Here is a 21,604-nt window from a genome sequence, read left to right as displayed (position 1 = left end):
CAATTTAATTAGTGGTTCCAACTGTTTCCAGTCAATGATTATATATACAGTAGATCCCCCTATAAGACAGCAGATATGTTCCATTCTTTATGAATCCGATTTTGTAGGAATCACAGCCAATCACAGCCCGACACATGTGAAGTTTACGGACTTCGTCTGTTTGAAAGGTTTTCTTCCATAAAATTAATCGATTCTAGACTAATCCGACTCAACATTCCCAAAATACATATATTTTTTTTGGAAATAATCCGTAAAAACTACACTATAAACAAAAAATTGTAGGATTACTTATCGAGTGTGCACCATTCGACATCGCCATTGCTCAAGCTTGTTTTCGTCGCGGAACAACTCAACAGACTGCAGCCGCAATTTCTGATGTTATTTTTCTGCGAAAACTTTGCTGAACTTTGGAGACATCATTAATATAAATAATTTTAATCGCCGTTGAATAAGAAATGTTTTTTTTCACACGAAATGTATAAAATTACAGTACTGTATTAGACTTACGGTACCTAATTTACATACTGTACGANATGCTGTGTAAAATATGTATAAAAAATTACTTTTGAGTTACATAGAAATTTTCACAAATAGAAAAGATTTATTAAAGTTTGTTGGAAACTGCTTACAACAAAAATGCTTTTGAATTGAGTTGAAAATTTAAAGAAAAAAAATAAATTTAGATCAAACTTCTAAGTTAGAAGGTAATTTCATTATTTAAATAAAACATAATACAAAATGATATTGTAAATTTTTATAATAAGATTTTAAAAAGCAAAGCTGGTCAATACTCCAATCACTCAATCTGGTTCTTATTTTAGTAATGAAAAGTCCTGCTACCAAGAATGCCCTTTTCGATTCAATTGATGTGAGTGGAATTGTTTTCAATGCATTTAAGAGAAGACGGATGTTATGTGTTTTTTCATCTGTAGCCTCAAAGATTTCTAGTTTGTTTTTGAGATGTGTTACAGTATTTCTTTTACCATATAGTATTCTTGATTTGTCTATCTCGGACGGCATCAAGCTTACAGCCCAATAATTCGGCAGTTCATTTGGCTTTAATAATCAGTTTTATGAAGAAAATCTTCATACTTGCATACTTTGTACTCATTTGTATCCTTGCCAAATTTGCACAACCTGCATAATGTAGTTATTGAAGTACCAGGCATGGTTAAAAGTTAAGACAGCATAAACACAATTTTTCCAGATATTACAGGTTCTGACAAGTAAAGAATTTTCAGAGACTTGTCACAAATAGGCTACATATTGATTATTGACAATCTATAATGTGCCATAATAAGCAAAAATTTAAAAAAACTAATAAGCAGGCCAGGATCTCAGATTTCCCAGGATCCCATTGGAGAAACCCTAAACATAATATAATCTAAACATAATATAATAATTATATTAATATACTAGCTGTGCCTGCGGTTTCACCCGCATGGAATTCAGTTTGTGAGTATTTTAGCTGTTCTTGTCTGAGATGTTTGCTGTGAAAGATGTGATTTTCTTTTAGGCATGGTGTTGTTATTATACACGAATTGATAATCAATTAAATACAATGAAATAGAAGAGAAGTACAGTTCCAAAAAATTACTGTATGACATATAATTGTATACGAATATTTAAGTGGGTATTATGTGGTAAAATACAATAAATGAAATGAGGATAAATGCCACCCACTGACAACAAAAATATAATGCTTACCTAGATGATATCTTTTAATTTATATGAATGTTTAACGGAATAATATACAGCCTATGGACATAGGCTGTATATGTCCACCCTGAAGGTCCATTCTAAATATTGGTGAAAGAATTTTTGAAATTGGATGAGTAGTTTCAGAGATTACCTCCTACATCCAAATTTACAAACTTTACCTCTTTATAATATTTGTATAGATTAACATAATATAATAATAATAATTATCATTGTTATTATATTATGTTGTATTAAATGATTAAATTATGATGTAAAATTAATTGACTGATATTTTGATATTTTAGAAATTTAATTTCTGTAAAATGATATATTGCATTTGAATAAAATTATATATAAATAAAAATATTATGTGAAAAAAATACTCAAATGATATTTTTATCTTTAGCAAATGTAAGATACTTTAATGCCAATATAATTAATATCAAAATATAAAATTTACCAGAGAATCCAGTATCACAGTTACATATTCCTTTAATGCATTTTCCTCTTCCCCAACACATTGATGGGCACATCTCACCAATATATACATCATCTAAACCCCATGATGGCAGAGAGATAGGTCTGTTTGTGGAATTTTCTGAATTTTGTATCCATCTGAATTGTGTAGAACTACAGAAAAATCAAATTACCATTTAAATTAAAAAGCAAAAAATAAAAATAATTAATTCTTATGGAATATATCATTCAATTAAAGTAATTATTATTATTATTATTGATTCTCTTCTTATATATAACTTTTTATGTATAAAAACAAACATATCCTGTAACTATTCAGATTGATTTTATTACTTATAGAACACAATAGAATAGTAATATTAAGAATACTGTACTTTCCAAGAGCAATTTATTATTATTTCATAGTTATTATTGATTATTACTGGCTAAAGAACTGTATAAAAAGCAATGGAAATATGAATATTGTTTACTATTACATTTTATTATGATTAAAATATTAAAAAAATTTTAATGTACAGGAGCTCTCTTACTTACAAACAGGTTAGGTTCCTGAGATTTTATTGTAAGTCAAAGACTAACCTAAAAAGTACATTTTTACACAGAATAACCACTTATTGTTAATGTGTGATTCTTCAATGTGCTTAATAGAATATGTTACACTCATTTATCTGTTTGCTACTGCTTGGTAGCAGGTGTTACAAACGTGGGTTTTTTCCCACCTAATGCACTTAGTTTTATAATGTCCAATTTAGTTTCCATGAAAATATAGTAATACTTCTTGCACTTATCTCCACTGCTAAATTTACTATTATGCTTTGGATGCATTTTTGAAGCACTAATCAGAAAAGTTTATAAAAATGGCAAACAATAGCAAAACATGCTGTTATTCCAACATTACCAACTTTAATCTCACAAGTGGAAATGAAACCTCAGAATTTGTGCAAAAATAAAAAATAATGACATGCAATAGAAATAAGCCCATATTAATTATTTAATAAAAATTTAATATATAAAGGGTTTTCTGCTAGGGGCACTTGAACTTTGACAGTGTATAGTGACCATGTTAGTGAAGCTAGAGCTGTCAAATTTGGAGGTTATAGTAATTAATGTTGCGCAAATCATCATGGAAAATTACAGTGTTGAGCAATGTGTGCAAATCATTAAACTTTTTTATCAAAATGAGTGCTCAGTTTGAGCTATGTTCCATGTGCTATGTGATTTTTACAGTGCACACAATCGTCATGTTGAGTCGACTATTAGTCGTTTGGTGGACAAATTTGAATCAACTGGCTCAGTAAACAATCAAACAACACCCATATGTTGTAGAAACATGAGGTCTGCAAAAAACATTGCTGCAGTGAACGAGAGTGTGCAGGATAACCTGCAGCAGTCAATTCCTTGTCACATCCAAAACTTGGCCTTTCGCAGACCTCAACTTGGCAAATTTTGCATCGGGGCTTGGCCTGCACCTGTACAAAATTCAATTGACCCAGAAACTGAAGATAAACAACCATAGGCAGCATTGAGCATTCGTTGACTGGGCTCTGGAGCAGTTGGAAGTGGACCCTGATTTCAAATGGAAAATCATCTTCAGTGATGAGGCCCATTTTTGGATGAATGGCTACATTAATAAGCAAAATTGTCGCATTTGGAGAGATAACAATAGACGAGACTTACCAGTTGCAAATGCACCAGAAAAAGTCACTATTTGGTGTGAATTTTGGTTTGGCGGGGTCATTGGCCTGTACTTCTTCCAAAATGAAGCTGGCACTGCCATAACTCTCATTGGCGAGAGGTACAGGTCGATGATAACCAATTTTTTGTGGCCTAAATTGAAAGATAGTGATCTCAACGACATGTGGTTCCAACAAGACAGCACTACCTGCCACACAGTGCATGCAACAATGGATCTTCTGCATGACAAATTTGACAGCATGGTTATCTCACATTTCGACGATGTCAACTGGCCACCGAGATTGTGTGATTTAATGCCATTAGACATTTTCTTGTAGGGCTATGTTAAATCATGGGTCTATGCAAATAAGCCATAGATGATTGATGCCTTAAAAGTCAACATAACCAATGCTGTCAATGATATCGAGCCCGATTTATGAGGTCAAGTCATTGAAAATTAGACCTCCGGATATGTGATGCCCGGCAAAGTTGTGGCAGCCATTTGGCCGATATTATTTTCCATACATAATGTAATCAAATACTTTTCAAGTAAAAAAATAAAATTAATGATATCTCCTGTACAACTTGTTTTATTTAAATTTGAAGTTTGAGTGCTCTTAATGAAAAATCACGTATTATTGGTGAAAGACTGACTTCAATGCTACCCCAAGAGTGTCAAGAGAACTCAGAATCTGCACAAAATTTAAATTTTTGATGTACAGTCATAATGTTCATAAGTAGAGGAGCATCTGCTTCTTCAAAATTACATACTTTGTTTGTTGTGAGAAAGTTTATTGATGTTAATAATAATGCTAATAATTCATAAAATAAAATCTATTAATTTTATTTCTGTGGTTTTAAAAATGTTTTAAAAATGATTAGATTAAATGTGGATAACCTACATCCAAAATAGAGTACAAGTAGTTTTGACTTTTAGAAAATTAGACTTTTTTTGCACAATAAAACTGGCATACTGAGCCATTGTATTTATTATATCAATACCTTGGCACAGCAATTATAAATTGTTAATGACTTCTGTTCTTGTACAAATGTTAAATTTTTGTTTTAAAATTGGAAACTTTCATGATTGTGTGTGTGTGTGTGTCAAATCGTAATCAATATACATATAAAACAAAAACAAAAAAACTGAATCTAAATATAAGCATTAAATGAACTTATACATACACCTTAAATAATATGAGAAAGTTTAGTCAGAACTGCTAAACATTTCTTGCATATAATCTGCAAAAATTGCTAGAACATACATTTTCGATTCATATTGATATTGTTTGAAAAACATTTTTTAATTATCTGTTTCACTTTTTACAAATCCTGTTTCTCCATTTAAACATTTTTAATTCAAGTTTGATAATGATTATTTAATAAATGAAAGAAACCATTCATTTCAACCATAGAAATTTATTATATTGTGCCAGATCAAAGAAATTATTTGACATTTTCTGTAATCCAGCATTTGTTGGATCTCAAAGATACAGGATTAAAGAACTTCTAGCTCAAAAGAATATCTTTATTACATTACCAATATATTATATAAAAAAACAATACCTGGAATATGTTTTCTCAGGCAGCATTATTGTAATTAATGTCCATGTATTAAAACCATTTGCAGAATATTGACTAGATAAATGTAACTGGTAAGGTGAACAGTCAGGATGATCCATTGAATTACTAGGCAAACAATCATATTGAACTTCTTCCCACATATCTATAAAAATATTTTAAATAATCTTTAATTAAAAATGAAAACTAATAATATTTTGTTTTTACAATAGTTTTTAATATATAAATAGAAATTTTTTCACATCCAAGTTGTGAAAAATGTCTAAGTAATGGATGTACAGTACAGTATCATTAATATGTATAGTATATGGCAATAGTAGTATTATACAGGGCCAGATTAACTATAGTGCATGAAGTGCAAAGAAGCATTAACAAAATGACAGGGTTTAAAAAACAGAGAGAGAGAGAGAGAGGGACAGAATCAATAATAAAAAAAAAAGGATATGTTTTATTTTTAAAATTCAGTTACAGAGAGTGTTGGATAGAAGGCATTCCTTAAATTCCATGCAAAGACCATTTTTTTTCCTCTTTTAATCTGGCTTAGGTGGTTTTAACTAAATTATTTAAAAATAATAATAGATAAAATAAAAATTAATTAAAGTTAAATAAATATTTTTATTTTTATTCACTTTTAAAAATGAAATAAAACTTAAAACTTTATTATTAAAGTATAATCTTACTTGATCCTGGATTTTTACTATATTCTAATTTAATATTGTGGTTTGTGATACACTGATGCAATTGATCACAGTCAACAATTATCTGAAAGGAAAATTTTTAATCATCATTAAATACATACCCTAAATAACTTATTTTTATTTTTTCTACATCTATTCTATTCCTTAAAATATTCCTTTAATCAAAATACTCTAAACAAGATATGTAAGAATTTGTTACTTTATATTGAGAGAAGAGTCATATTAAATATAAAAAAAAAAAAACAGCTCAAACAATACAAAATGATTATTTCTGTTTTAAACTGAAATTTTACTAAATTATAAAGTAGATTTTCAAATGGAAAATAAAATTGATACAGAACAATTATATCATGTTAAAAATATATTAAAAAAATCTCATGTAAGCACTGTTGAAGGATCTAAAATACGATTCACAGCAACCATTCTAATTACATGAGTTATATTTCCATCTTTAGAAGTTAACTGAGTAATGAACCCAGGAGAATTCAAAGTTAGTCAAATTTCCAGAAACTAATGTTTCATTTTAACTGATGTTATGTTTAAAATAGTTTTTAGCTAAAAAATATGACTGCAATTTATCATTTTAATGTGAATATATTCTATATGCTTTTATCAAACTACAATGATCACTGAACAAATATTGATAGTAAAACTTATTTTTATATATAAGAAGTTAATTTACCGATCCAATTCACATAAATCTTATTTTGCAACAAATGAGAAACTTACATATAGTATCATGAATAAGTTAGTGTTACATAAAGTATAAAATCTAAATTATCAAATAGTTCAGAGTTGACTGTGAACTATTTAGTTTGAATGGAAGAATTGAACTGATTCCAATTAGAAAGGTAATTGAAAGTTAAAACTTTATCAAATAATCAGACTATTTTTAAAATTTATTTTGTTAGTTGAATAAGAAATCATTATTCATAGATTCATGTGAATTTTTATTAGATAAAATTTCAGCAATGCTTTTATTGAAATAAAATATTTTCTCAAATGCTAAAAAAAGAACAGGAATAACTGAAATTAAAATTATTGTGCATTATCCATACTTTACTATGTAAATCATAATGCATCTCCTCAATAAAGCAATATTGCTAATGTTATATGTTTATTCTTAATATGTATATACAGTTTAAATTCATTAAAATATGTGTGTATATATATATGAATACATACATACATACATACATACATATAACTATATATATATATGTAACTATATATATATAGTTTTATATATACATATATAAAACTATATATGAGAGAGAGAGGAATTATTTTTTAATAATTTTTGAGCCAGTTTTGTCTAGATTTTTTACTCAAAGCAAAATTTAAAACTATATATATAGTTTTAAATTTTGCTTTGATTAAAAAATAATAGATATTGTTTTGTTATTTCAATTTATTATTATATAATCTCTAGTTTACCAGATTATGATTATATTAAAGATTAGTTTTAATTAAAATCAATCTTTAATATAGTCAGAAATTATTCAAAAGATTATTTATTATATTTTAATGCAAGTTTCAAGTTTTTTGATCTTTATACATTTATATTAATCATGACTTAATTTAATGAAAATAAAAATACTTGAAAAAACCAAAATCCTATCTTTCATTTGTTTAGTTTTATAGTATTTGAACAAGTTGTAAATATCTTAAATTTTTTCAATTACTGAATTAGTGAAACAAATGTTTTTCATTAGAACGACTTTTCAATGATTTTTCACATTTATAGAAGAAAAAATAATTTTATAACTGTGAATAGTGTTCATTTGAATTATACATATAATTTAAGAAGTTTTGTGTTCTAAATTGTGTAATTACAGAGCTTTTGACCTCACTTTTTATGTAGAAAATTAGCTTTATGAGGGTGCTGTCTGCATGCCCACTGTATTCTATTTAGCATTTGTCTGCTTTTTTAGTGATGCCTCAATATCAATCTTTAAAAGTATTGTCTCATTCCATACTTTGTTTTAATAAAAATTTTTTTTTTGAATTTTTTGAGTAAGTTGGATGGTTTCTTTTTGAAAGATATATAACAATAGCTTTTTTGACATACATTGGATGATTTGGTTCCAGATGGCTTTAAAAGCTTGAAACCTACAAAAGTTCTGCTACAAATTATACAAAATAATAGATATTCACCATTAAACTCCTTATATGAAAATCATATTTTAAAAATTCTGCAAAAAGTTTCCTTTTTCTTATGCATAATATTTTTTCGTATATCAGGTTGACATTGTTAATTAATAAACCACATAAATTAATTAATAAACCACATAAATCTACTAATCCTGTTTTTATTGATCATCACTCTTCATCAGCCAAGTGTTAGTTATATTTTTGAAGATTTTTTTTAGATTTTTGCAGAGGAATAATGTTTATGAAAAAATGTAAGCATGACCACTTAAGAAGAATTGGTGATCCCCACAAGAAGTTGAAATCTTATATTTAGAAATTGCTCTTCTACATTACTATGGGGTTTCTGCTATATAGTGCAAATTTTGTAATACACATGGTGGTATTTTTAACACTATGACAATAAATCAGTGACTTGTGAAACTAACTGACAATAAATGATACATAGTACAAATTAACACACATGATCATAATATTTTGGCACTGTTTGTGTGAGTATTCAAAATGGCAAATATTGCCATGTATATTTTCCATATAGACATACTGTCCTCCACAGACCATGGAAACACATTTCACAGCCTGCTGCAATGGAAAAGAACAACAATAATTCTCAAGTTGATACGCTGTCAATAGAAATATGAAATAAGAAAAGCAATCTGCAGAAAAAAATTTTTTGAAAAATGAGTATGATTATTTGAAAATTTTTTTATTTTGTAAAACGTGTTTCTAAAAATTTTTTCAACTAATATTAGTCATAAAAATTATCAAAAATTTTTATGATTAATATTTATTCAATTAAAATAATTTTAACTAAAAAAATCAACTTTTTATAAAAAAAATAATTTTCACCACTTTTCAAGTTTTCTATTTGAAATCAAGCCAAAAACAAAGTTTGCATATTTATTTAATAACATTTACCTTTTATAGTATATATACTAAATTGGTGAAGAAAAATTAAAAATTTTTTAAGAATGTTTTTTACTAAATTACATACAATATATTTTTATATTCTATAATAAAAATTTAATAATCTTCAGAAGTGTCAAGTTATTATAATGATTTCTTTTTCTTTTTTTATTCCTAGGAGTCTACTAATCAAGCAATCTGCAAAAATGAGAATGAGGAAAATTACCATAAAATTTATTCAGTTGTATTATGAATATATGTATTTGACATGATTACAATATGTTGGAATTTTTGGTTAAATTATACATACATACTTGTAAAAATTACTAAGAACACAATATAAAATTTATTTATGTTGATTGATTTCCAGACATTTTTAAATACAGATTAATAAAAAATTTATTTTTAATTAAAGTAATTTTGTCCAAAATGTATATATATATATAATTCAATAGTAACTAATTTTCATAATCAGTTGCATAGATAAAAAATAATAAAAACGTCACATATTCCTGTAAAAGTTAAAACATCAGTATACTTGTGAAATTTGCATTTTAAGATAAAAGAAAATGTCTATTTTTCTACTGGAAAAGTTTGGAAATGATATCTACTACAGAACACAATGTACAAAAATTTCTAAGACTTGTTGTGAGAGTCAACACTATGCAGTTAACTCTATTCCATCAAACCTCACCAATTTGCTAATGAATCATCAAAATAACAGATGAGGCAATGCATTCATCTGTGAGAGGTATTCTCATGAACAGAATTTGTACAGAATAATGGGTAGACTGAAGATTGCAATGGTGTGATATAAAATCAAAAGTGGCAAAACAACTGACAAAATATTTTCAATTTTTGCAGGAATTACTGCTAATGTATTAGTATAATGAGTGTAAAATAAAGTACAAAACTTGTATGAGAATCTTATTTAATAATTATTTTATTTTATCATTTCTGTATGTCTTGGATTACAGACTTGTTTCAAAATTACAGGTTGAGAGCTCTGTAATTATATTTAGTCTTTGAAAATATTTTAACTGGAGTTAGTCATCCTTAAAATTTAGTTTATATAATCAAAATTTGTTACTTTCAATATTAATTAACAATAGTTTTTATTAACAAATTAACTATTTCCTCAAATTCTATATCTTATACTAATTTTAATTGCTATAATTAATTATGCCTACCCTAAACTGAATCATATAATTTTCGCCAATAATAAGTTCTCTTGTAGTTATACTTCTTTCTCCATTCTCTGTATCAGTTAGCCATACCATTGAATTACCATAAGTAGAATGACAATATTTATTTTTTATCTGTAAAGAATTAATAAGCATAAATAATTGATAAACATTATTCCTAAAATGCTTACTAATTTGATATGAAAATATTAAATTCATTAATAAAAATTAATATTAATATAAGTTTATATCATTATGAAATACATCAAATATTTAAAACATTTAAATATAAATGAATAAAGATTAAAAATACAAATTTTAAACTGGAATTAAAAGTCTTTAAATTATCAACTATAAGTGATCTAGAAAAAGTAAATTTTATCAAAAATTTCAGACTTGTATATGATTTTTCCCATTCATATTCTTACTGTTGCTGATTTTTTTTTTATTCTAGTTTAAACACTTAACATTTTAAGTCTTAAACCTATTTCTAAAATAATTGGAATTTAGATTAGTCTAGTGGTGAATGTAAGATCCTAATGTGATTACAAATCAAATTTAAATGTCAAACATATGAAAATAAATTACTGTATATAACATAAGTAACAAGCAAGACTATTTGTACAAAAGAACTTCATATAAGAGATTTAGATCTGGGTCTTATTTTAATGTACTTATTTTAGATATTCATTGGCATATCCAACAAATTGTTTGTTTCATTTATTAAAGATATTTTTTCTTTAAAAAATGTCAAATTATAATTTTGAGCTTTTCTATTATATGAGTAAGAGAAGTCTGGAGTTATTTTGGATCCACATTATGTTATTTCTCTTAAATTTACTTTAAGAAGGAGATTTTGTTATATAATTCTATTAAAGCAAATTCAGAAAGTTGTTATTCAACATTAATTAATATCTTTGAAATTTTAAGTTTTATCTTAATTAATGTCCTTTTCCTCACTTTATATATGTTCAGATTTCTGGTACTGTTTGAATATAATTTTTTAAATTATTGTCAACAACACCATATTTTAAGTAAAGGAATTATATTTTTATTTTAATTATTAACTGAAAACATATCCTACATGCAAATTACAGAAAATCTATTAGGATTATTGAAATTCATAGCACAATTAATAATTTAAATTTGAATAAATTGAAATTTTATTTATTTTATTTCTTATCTATTTGAAACTGAAATGTATTTCTTTTATTAACAGTCAAATTATCTCTAACAGATTTTATTGGATTACTGTCCATTTAACATTCAAAAGTTGATGAAAGTATGCTTTTGATTATCTGTCAAATTTCAACTGTACTTTTAAATTTGAATTTCAAAACTAATCTCCTTCGAAATTTTAAATTTCATGGTAAGATTAGTTAGAAAATTCAGTTAAATGACATTGATTTAAAAACAGCATTAATATATAGTTTCCATCACAGAGAAATTATTTCTCTGCATATCTTATGAAATTTCCAGCCCTGTGTAAGTTATGATGCAGAGCAACAAAAACTAAGTTAAGTAGATCTGATGTTTCATTTTTAAGTTTCAATTTAACTAAATATTTTAATGTTTGGTTACATCTTTTCAAGAACAATAGCAAACTGTACTCTTTACATCACTGCTTTATACCTTATACATGTAATTAATAAAATAAATAGTCCATGATGTATATTATTACTTAGTACAATTAAGACATTGATCAAGGATGTGCATTATGTAATTTTGTGGGTGAGTATGAGTGACAACATTATGGGGTGCTAAAGGGGATGGAATGGAAGAAATTAAAATTTTTAAAAATAGTTTTGAAATATTCTAAAGTATAAAATATGAAATTTATACCTGCCCATGTGGATGAAACCACCAATTTTGTTCATCAATGCCATTTTCAAAGTCTTCATATAATTCTGGAGGATTTATTTGTGAGCCACCAATATGTATATCGTCAAGAGACCAAGCAGGAATAAGGTATTCTTTATAATTTTCATTAATTCCCAAATTAGTAGCTTGCCACCAACGAATTCTGGTAGCTGGTGATCTTGCTATTGTAGGTATTAATAAATAATCGCTTCGGGGAGTAGAATATAATGTATAGTCTAATTCATGTATTAAATTCCAAGAAATTCCTGTTAAAAATTTATTTTGTACCATTTTATTATTTAAAAATAACAATAAACAACTATAATAAACTATCTTACTACTGTAAGTATAACATTACAGTTAGTCATCCTTAAAATTTAGTTTATATAATCAAAATTTGTTACTTTCAATATTAATTAACAATAGTTTTTATTAACAAATTAACTATTTCCTCAAATTCTATATCTTATACTAATTTTAATTGCTATAATTAATTATGCCTACCCTAAACTGAATCATATAATTTTCGCCAATAATAAGTTCTCTTGTAGTTATACTTCTTTCTCCATTCTCTGTATCAGTTAGCCATACCATTGAATTACCATAAGTAGAATGACAATATTTATTTTTTATCTGTAAAGAATTAATAAGCATAAATAATTGATAAACATTATTCCTAAAATGCTTACTAATTTGATATGAAAATATTAAATTCATTAATAAAAATTAATATTAATATAAGTTTATATCATTATGAAATACATCAAATATTTAAAACATTTAAATATAAATGAATAAAGATTAAAAATACAAATTTTAAACTGGAATTAAAAGTCTTTAAATTATCAACTATAAGTGATCTAGAAAAAGTAAATTTTATCAAAAATTTCAGACTTGTATATGATTTTTCCCATTCATATTCTTACTGTTGCTGATTTTTTTTTTATTCTAGTTTAAACACTTAACATTTTAAGTCTTAAACCTATTTCTAAAATAATTGGAATTTAGATTAGTCTAGTGGTGAATGTAAGATCCTAATGTGATTACAAATCAAATTTAAATGTCAAACATATGAAAATAAATTACTGTATATAACATAAGTAACAAGCAAGACTATTTGTACAAAAGAACTTCATATAAGAGATTTAGATCTGGGTCTTATTTTAATGTACTTATTTTAGATATTCATTGGCATATCCAACAAATTGTTTGTTTCATTTATTAAAGATATTTTTTCTTTAAAAAATGTCAAATTATAATTTTGAGCTTTTCTATTATATGAGTAAGAGAAGTCTGGAGTTATTTTGGATCCACATTATGTTATTTCTCTTAAATTTACTTTAAGAAGGAGATTTTGTTATATAATTCTATTAAAGCAAATTCAGAAAGTTGTTATTCAACATTAATTAATATCTTTGAAATTTTAAGTTTTATCTTAATTAATGTCCTTTTCCTCACTTTATATATGTTCAGATTTCTGGTACTGTTTGAATATAATTTTTTAAATTATTGTCAACAACACCATATTTTAAGTAAAGGAATTATATTTTTATTTTAATTATTAACTGAAAACATATCCTACATGCAAATTACAGAAAATCTATTAGGATTATTGAAATTCATAGCACAATTAATAATTTAAATTTGAATAAATTGAAATTTTATTTATTTTATTTCTTATCTATTTGAAACTGAAATGTATTTCTTTTATTAACAGTCAAATTATCTCTAACAGATTTTATTGGATTACTGTCCATTTAACATTCAAAAGTTGATGAAAGTATGCTTTTGATTATCTGTCAAATTTCNAAGCTTAATTTTGAAGTTAAGAATGGGTGTTATAAAAAATTATAAATGCTAAATGATGTATGATTATAAATGCTAAATGATTATAAATGCTAATGAGTAAAAATGTCATTAAGCCCAACCCTACTTGAGATATGACCCCCTTTATCTTCCCACTCTATTGATCTTTCACCACCAAAATTTAATAGCATCAATCTCCCAATACACAAACCTCCCTGCAAAATTTTAGAAATTTTCAACAAAAAGAACAGGAGTTATTAAGCTTCAAAGAGGGTGAACAAAATTGTGCTCCACCCACATACACAAACATCCATACATACAGAAAATACCCACAAATTTTTTTGCATTTTTTTGATATTTCAAGGTCCTGAGTCCAAAATTGTAAAAATCTTGAAGAGTTATTTATTGACCAATTGCCATACTTTCCCTCTGTTATATATAACAGACTCAAGAAAGTAAAAATTGAATTTATAAAAGCATTTTATTAAGAATCTTTATCTAATTCAATCCAAAATTAATTTAATGAAAATACTTTCTGCTTAAGATAGTTAATACTGCAATTAAGAAATTATATTTTTAAACTCCTTAAGCAGTTTTTGAATGTTTCAAATATAACCATTCATCTTCAGCAATGTCTAATTTATGTAGAACCAATAATCTTCTCTGAAAATCTTTTGTACAGAAATATATATATATATATTTCTGTACAAAAGATTTTCAGAGAAGATTATTGGTTCTACATAAATTAGACATTGCTGAAGATGAATGGTTATATTTGAAACATTCAAAAACTGCTTAAGGAGTTTAAAAATATAATTTCTTAANATGATAGTTTATTCAAAAATTCATGTATTTGTTATTGAAATATGATTTCATGTATAAAAACAAATTGCTTTATCAACTTATTAAACTAGATATTATGGGAGTATCCAACAGATTTAGTTAATTTTATAAAATAATTATGAAATAATTTTAATTTTATTAAATAATTATATTATAAAATTAAATATATCTGTTGGATACTCTCATAATATCTAGTTTAATGAGTTGATAAAGCAATTTGTTTTTCTACATGACATCATATTTCAATAACAAATACATGAATTTTTGAATAAACTATCATATGGCATTTACACTAAATTTTAACAAATAATTAGTAGTTTTTGTTTTATTTATAAGCAAGTTTTGTTTATATATACATAATATAAAATATATACATACCACATCATCCAAATCTAATGTAGTCCCAAAAATGGTTCAAAATACAAAGAATTTGGATATTGGGAAATGTTTCCTATTATTTCTTATAGAAATATTCTAACTTATTCTTTGCCTGTTCTAATAACTTGAATCAATTTCACCTGATAGTGAAATTGATTAAAGTTATTCATTTTTCATTAAGGTATTGCTTATATTTAGATAAAATTTTGATATTAATTAATTAAAAATTAGCCTTAACATATTCTGAAATTATTTGACTTTTCAGATTTATATTTAATAAATAAGATTTGTGATTTAGTTTGTATCATATTTTTACTAGAACATTATAAAATAAAAAAAAGTATTAATGTTTAATAAAACTTAAGTACAGTGTTAGAACTTACTATATTTGCTGTTACATTTCTACAATACTCTCCAGAATATCCTTTATCACATTTACATTGGAATTTATAACAGGAACCATGTCCAAAACAATTATATTTACAGGCTGGACCAATGTAAATATCTTTTATACCCCAATTATGTGAAACTGAAAGTTCTTGAGTTGCTTCTTGATTCCAATGAAAACGAGTCCATCTATTAAAAATAAATACTGTATAAAATTACATATTCATCTTAGTATGTTCTATGTATACTAAAAGCTAAAATTCTATATTTTTGTTAAATAAAAGAATATATGAAAAAAAATGAAGAAACCTTGTGTTTTCTACTATTAACCTATTGTGAAAATTAAAAAAAAATTTTTTGTAAATTTTAAATAGAATTATTTTTCAAATTTTATTTAAATTTAATTATAAACTCATATTATTTTATTTTTCAAATATTTTTTGAATGAATGAATATCCATTTATAGTAATTTATAATTTAATTGATTGATTCTGAAATACAGGCCAAGAACACACACACATAAAATTGTATGGCAGAAAAACTGAATCAGAAATCAGCTTTCGATTCAGTTTCTGTTTTACGCTTTTATGACAGAACACACATAGGTAAAAATTCTGGTCAAATAGGAAATGCCACTGCCACTAACAGTGCTACATTTTATTATTTTTTTTTCTCTCGTATTTATCCTTTTGTACCTTCCATTTTTTCTCTGCTGCCTCTGCTATAATTTAGAAAATTTAAATTAATAGACTTGTATTCTGAATTGAAATAACTTGTGACCTAAATACTATATATCAATTCTACTAGACCTACTTGTTATTTGAAATTTAGCACCTACGGCTGTCCATAAACTTTGTTTAAATACAGTATCTTTATACATGTCACTTTTTTGGTCATAAAGACATTGATATGGTCGAAAGGATTCAATAAAGTCTCTATTTCATTTATTTATCATTTCTTGGAGACTGTCACAATTGTAGGGCTAATCGTCATTAACAGAATAAAAACCATGTGTTTATTTTGACATCACAAAAAAAACTTCTCTTTATTGGAGGAATTTTGGCATCAAAATTTTACATGTATAAAAAGTAGAGACATGCTCTACTGTTTTTTCAGTTATTTTTCAGCCAAAATTTCAGAAAAATTTTTATGCTTTCTGTTTTATACTAGATTTTACACTGAATTTTAAGCATATATGTTCCTAGCCTAAGTTGTCATAGGTATAACTAGACATCATCAGTTAATTAGTCAGTTTTCTATAGTCCTGGTTGGCTTACATAGGCATTAATGTTAAAAAACTCTGGTTTACTCAATACTATATCACCCCTGGATAGATCGACATACTTTTTCAGTCCCACACTCATTTAGACATCTGATAAGTCAACTGGCCCTCCTGAAAAAATTAAGTTCACAGCACACAGCTTAACGTCTTAGCAGAATCCAATTTTGCATATTCTCACCTTTCATTCATGTATTATTTGCAGCAAGTGTTTCACATTTCTGTTATAAATGAGTATTCAAAACATAACAATGCTTATGCTGAAGGAAAAATATAAACTTGTATCTGAATTTGAATGTAATAAAACTTTGCAAACCGAATTTGCAAAACAAGAAAACCTTCCAAGAACAACATTAGAATTCTGGAAAAAAAGAGGAAATTAAAAAACTTTTTGTTGAGTCTTTGTCATGGATATCTTGAAAATGCCAGAGAAAGTTGACATATCTTGAAAATGCCAGAGAAAGATGTCAAAGATGCTCTGGAATGTTGGCTAAAGCAAATTTGTTCATCAAATCTTCCTGTTTCAGGACCAACTCTAAAACAAAATGCAATGGAAATCACTGAGTTACTTGGAGTAGAAACCAACATTAGTGCCAGTGATGGATGGTCAGAGAGATACATTGCATGTACTGTATAAAGTACTACTTATTTTTCTAATTGTAGTTTTGTGGTTTTTTCAACTTTGTTTTAGTCATTATATCGGATAACTTGAAACATTTCCACTTCCCCTGGGGTGTTGACTTATGTGGACTTGACTGTAATAACAGAATTCAATAAAGAATTCTAGTCAATAATAATCAACTGTTTTTGCAGCATCCATCATCAAATTCTAAGCATAATTAAAATCTTTGACTTTTCTGTTCAATTAATTTTTAAATTTAACAGTTTTTAAATGTGAAAGTTTTTAAACACATAACTCATAACATCTATGATAAAACAGAACTATCTTAGTATCAGTTCTGTTTAATACAAAAACAAGTGTACTATACTAGATAAAGGTACTGTGGTAATTTCTTATATTAAAATTTCTCAATCTCATTTCAAATTATTCATAAATTATCATCAATTGAATTAGCAAGAGAAGCTAGAGATGCTATTGGCTTTCCCCATAGAAATATTCCTGTTTTGCAAAATTTTATGAGTTGTAGATTGTTTTGATAAGTGGTTGGATAATCTTTTATTGACTTTGCCAGTCTGTAATATTAATGTTTATCTTAGTAAAAATAAAACATTTTAAATTGCTTATTAAATTTTTTATTTTATATTTAAATTTATTATTTTATACTTAAATTTTACAAATTTATGCATGAGAAAGTATTATTGAAATATATTTTTATCATTACTTGGATTTAGCTAATCCAGTTAAAGGAATGGTAATTCTTTGCCATTTCATAGGTGCTTGATATATTGATGGAAACTGTGCAACTCCTGAAAATCCAGGATCAGATGGTAAAAACTGAGGAGTAACATAATGCCATGTTTGTCCAAAATCAATTGAAAATTCTAATTTGACAGGTATTATTGGATCATTCCATGAAGCATTGCATCCTAAAGATATCTGAAAAATATAAAATATATATANACATTATACTTATAATATATTTAATTATATTTGAATTTGATTCCTTAGAAATTCATCCATAAAAAATTATTAAATAAAAATAAAAATTTTAGAATAATTTAAGTCAAAGATAAAAAAATAAATATATTTGGCATTAGAAAAATTTAAATTAAAGTAAAACAGTTAAAAGAACAAGTTAAAAGTATAATTACAAATATTTTTAATATTTATAAAATATTATCATCAGGCATTTACAGAATAACCAGAATATGTGAAAAGGAACTATTTAAATGTAAAAAATAAAGCTTTACATAGAATTTTTTATAATAACAATATTAAATACACAGAATATATCAAAGTGTATCAATTTAAAAATGTAAATTTTTTTATGTTGACATTTTCATTTGAGTTCCTTCAAGAATCACTCAAAACACATCCTACCTGTTTTAATCAATTTCTTAGTTTAACATGAGATTTATTTTTTATTGTGTCATATATGTAGGAATTTTTTCTTCGTCTTCTCCTACTTAAGCCTAATTAACTTTACTTGTACTACTTAGTCTGACACAATACTAATGTTTAATTATGTCACTAGACATTACAAATGGTGACATATAACGCTAAACATTAAACTTGAATCATTTCTGAAACTCTTCATCTTAAAAAAAAGAAGAAAAAGTCCTGTCTGGACTTGTCTTCTATCATTTTTGCACCTTTTTCTTTTAACCATTGTCTCGTCCCGCTCTCGTCGTAATGAATGTTATTTGTTCATTGTTTTATAAACTGTCATTAGTCCTAAGATTTGATTTGAAATTTTAATAGTTTTGTTAAAAAATGAATATAAAAAATAGAGAGAGAATGAGAGTAGTAGTTTAGAAAATATGAAGAGATGACAAACAACAGGGAGAAGAGAAAATGGATATGGGAAAGTAAGGATGATGCAGGTGGAGAAGAAGAGAGAAGGAAAAATTTTGAGGAGTTGGGAACTGGACACAGAAGGAAAAGATTAGGCTAGATACTGTATAATTTTGTGGGCTAAATGTTTTGAGTGAAAATTGTGTTCTAATTAATGAAATAGTCAACAGAAAAATTAAGATTTGTTTGTTTGTTTGAATTGAGTTTAAACAATGTGGGTAGAGTTAAATAAAAAAATTACGTTGGCAGAGAAAATAGCTGTGAAAAGTTTGTTATTTCTTTTATATATGATTTTAGCTGTTAAGCAACATTTATTTAAAGCAATGTTTCCCAACCTTTTTTGTGCTATGCCCCACCTAAAGCCTTTCTAAAATTCTTATGCCCCCCTAACATATACAGCGACTATACGGTTAACTTAAACTCTGGACGAGTCCATTTTCGAATTGTCCCCCTTAACAATCCAATTGCCCCCCTGTGAGGCGTGGGCCCCATGTTGGGAAACACTGATTTAAAGACTTTATTCATTTTAAATCCCAGTATAAAAAACTACTATATGTTTTTCCATTATAATTATTTTCCTTTATTTTTACAATGTTTCTTTAATTGCTACATTTAGATACCATTATTTACATTTTATCCTTTGTATTTAATTGTATATATCTTTTATTTGTCAAATATATTTTATTGTATTATACTTTATTTGTAACAATCATTTTTATATTGGTTGTGTATTGTATAAACACAAACACAAACAGTACATCTGTTTGTGTTTGTTTTTATCTTTTAACTTATGGTTTGTTTCCATTGTACTTGTTCCATATATTTTAAAAGGATAGTAAATTGTTTATTGGGTTAATAATCTCAAGCATTTGCATTACTTTTGTGTTAAAGAGTAAATATAAATTATGAAATGCTTTACAGAGTTGATATGATTATCTATATATACAAAATCAAACTTAGCCATAATGAATCAAACCATGATTTAACAATATACTAATGGCTAGTTATTTCCAGCATAATGTTATACTAATAAACTAGTGTGTTGATAAGATAGTAGTACAAAAATATCTGATAAATCTGCAGTTTCTCTACTCAACATTATCTCATAATAATATTTTTAATATAATCAGCAAGAAAACAACACAACATGTGAGCTTTCTTTAAAAAAAATTAGAAGTTTTCATACTAGAAAAATTTGTTTTTCAGAATTTTCTCAAAATTATCATTTGTTGAAATATTTTTATCTTATCAATACTAAAAACATACATATATTCATTCTGCAAAATACTAACTTGCAATATTATCGATTTTTAAACATAGTAAAAGTCTCAAAATCCAAACTTGAAAATCTGGACTTTTTAAAATAGCAAACTCTTGTGAATTTATAGTCTATTATTTTTCTGTATATTCAGGAAATTCAGCAACAAAAGTAATGACAAATTCTTTAATCAGTAAAGGTGGGATAAACAAAGAATAATTGTTGTATGCCTTAATGTTCAACAACATATAAACACTCAATTATATTCTTTACAAAACTATTCATCTAATAGAGCATTTTTTCTTTTGTAAATGATTTCTGGAACAAATTTGTACTGTAATCATAATAGTGTTTTACTACACTATTATGTAAATCAAAAAACAAAACACCTTAATTTGCTGAGAAAAAAATTTAATGTAAAGCTAACGTTTTCAGCCAAATCAGTTGGCCATCGTCAGGCTAAGAACATTCGAATATAAATAAAATAGAACAAAAATTTAAATACAAATAAAATAAAATAACGAGCGAAATATATATATAAATGTATACAGACTAATAAAATAAATAAAAATTATTGTTACAAATAACAAAAAATGTATACGAAAAAATAAGCATAGGTTAACTAAATATTAAAACGTTATATAGAAATTCAGTGAAATGCACTTTATGCGAAAAAATATTAAAATCGCCGCAATAAATTAAGATTTGTCCAATCGTTTGATAAAGTATTTCCAGGCCGAAGGCAACCCTTCAGAATCTCTAGAATTGATGCATGAATCATGCAATTTGCTTTTATATATTTCAATTTTTTCTGCGCAATTCGCCAATGTCGGTGAATGTACCGATTTAATAATTTCTGCTTCGTCCCATTTGACGATTGAGCCTTCAACTTGCGCCATTTGCGATAGTATAGTGGCACTAGATCCCTTGCTGATGTTATACTTA

At 26.1% G+C, this 21,604-nt stretch overlaps 1 protein-coding gene across 1 annotated transcript in view; it reads right to left on the bottom strand.

Moving 5' to 3' along the window:
* The window catches only part of LOC111628903 (reelin-like), a 283,387-nt gene that overhangs the window by 19,218 nt on the left and 242,565 nt on the right, over nt 1–21,604 (bottom strand). The window contains exons 59-66 of the mRNA XM_023372760.1: nt 18,269–18,483; nt 15,628–15,835; nt 12,790–12,865; nt 12,215–12,498; nt 10,379–10,507; nt 6,114–6,195; nt 5,419–5,578; nt 2,162–2,331 (exon numbers count right to left, since the gene is read on the bottom strand). Coding sequence (XP_023228528.1) covers nt 2,162–2,331; nt 5,419–5,578; nt 6,114–6,195; nt 10,379–10,507; nt 12,215–12,498; nt 12,790–12,865; nt 15,628–15,835; nt 18,269–18,483 — 1,324 coding nt within the window. The remainder of the gene's footprint in view (nt 1–2,161; nt 2,332–5,418; nt 5,579–6,113; nt 6,196–10,378; nt 10,508–12,214; nt 12,499–12,789; nt 12,866–15,627; nt 15,836–18,268; nt 18,484–21,604) is intronic.

Source organism: Centruroides sculpturatus, unplaced genomic scaffold, assembly GCF_000671375.1.
Source record: "Centruroides sculpturatus isolate CEXI.00-Female unplaced genomic scaffold, Cexi_2.0 scaffold423, whole genome shotgun sequence".
Classification (NCBI taxonomy): domain Eukaryota; kingdom Metazoa; phylum Arthropoda; class Arachnida; order Scorpiones; family Buthidae; genus Centruroides; species Centruroides sculpturatus.
Note: the sequence above shows the minus strand (reverse complement) of the source record. Positions and strands in the feature narration are given on the sequence as shown.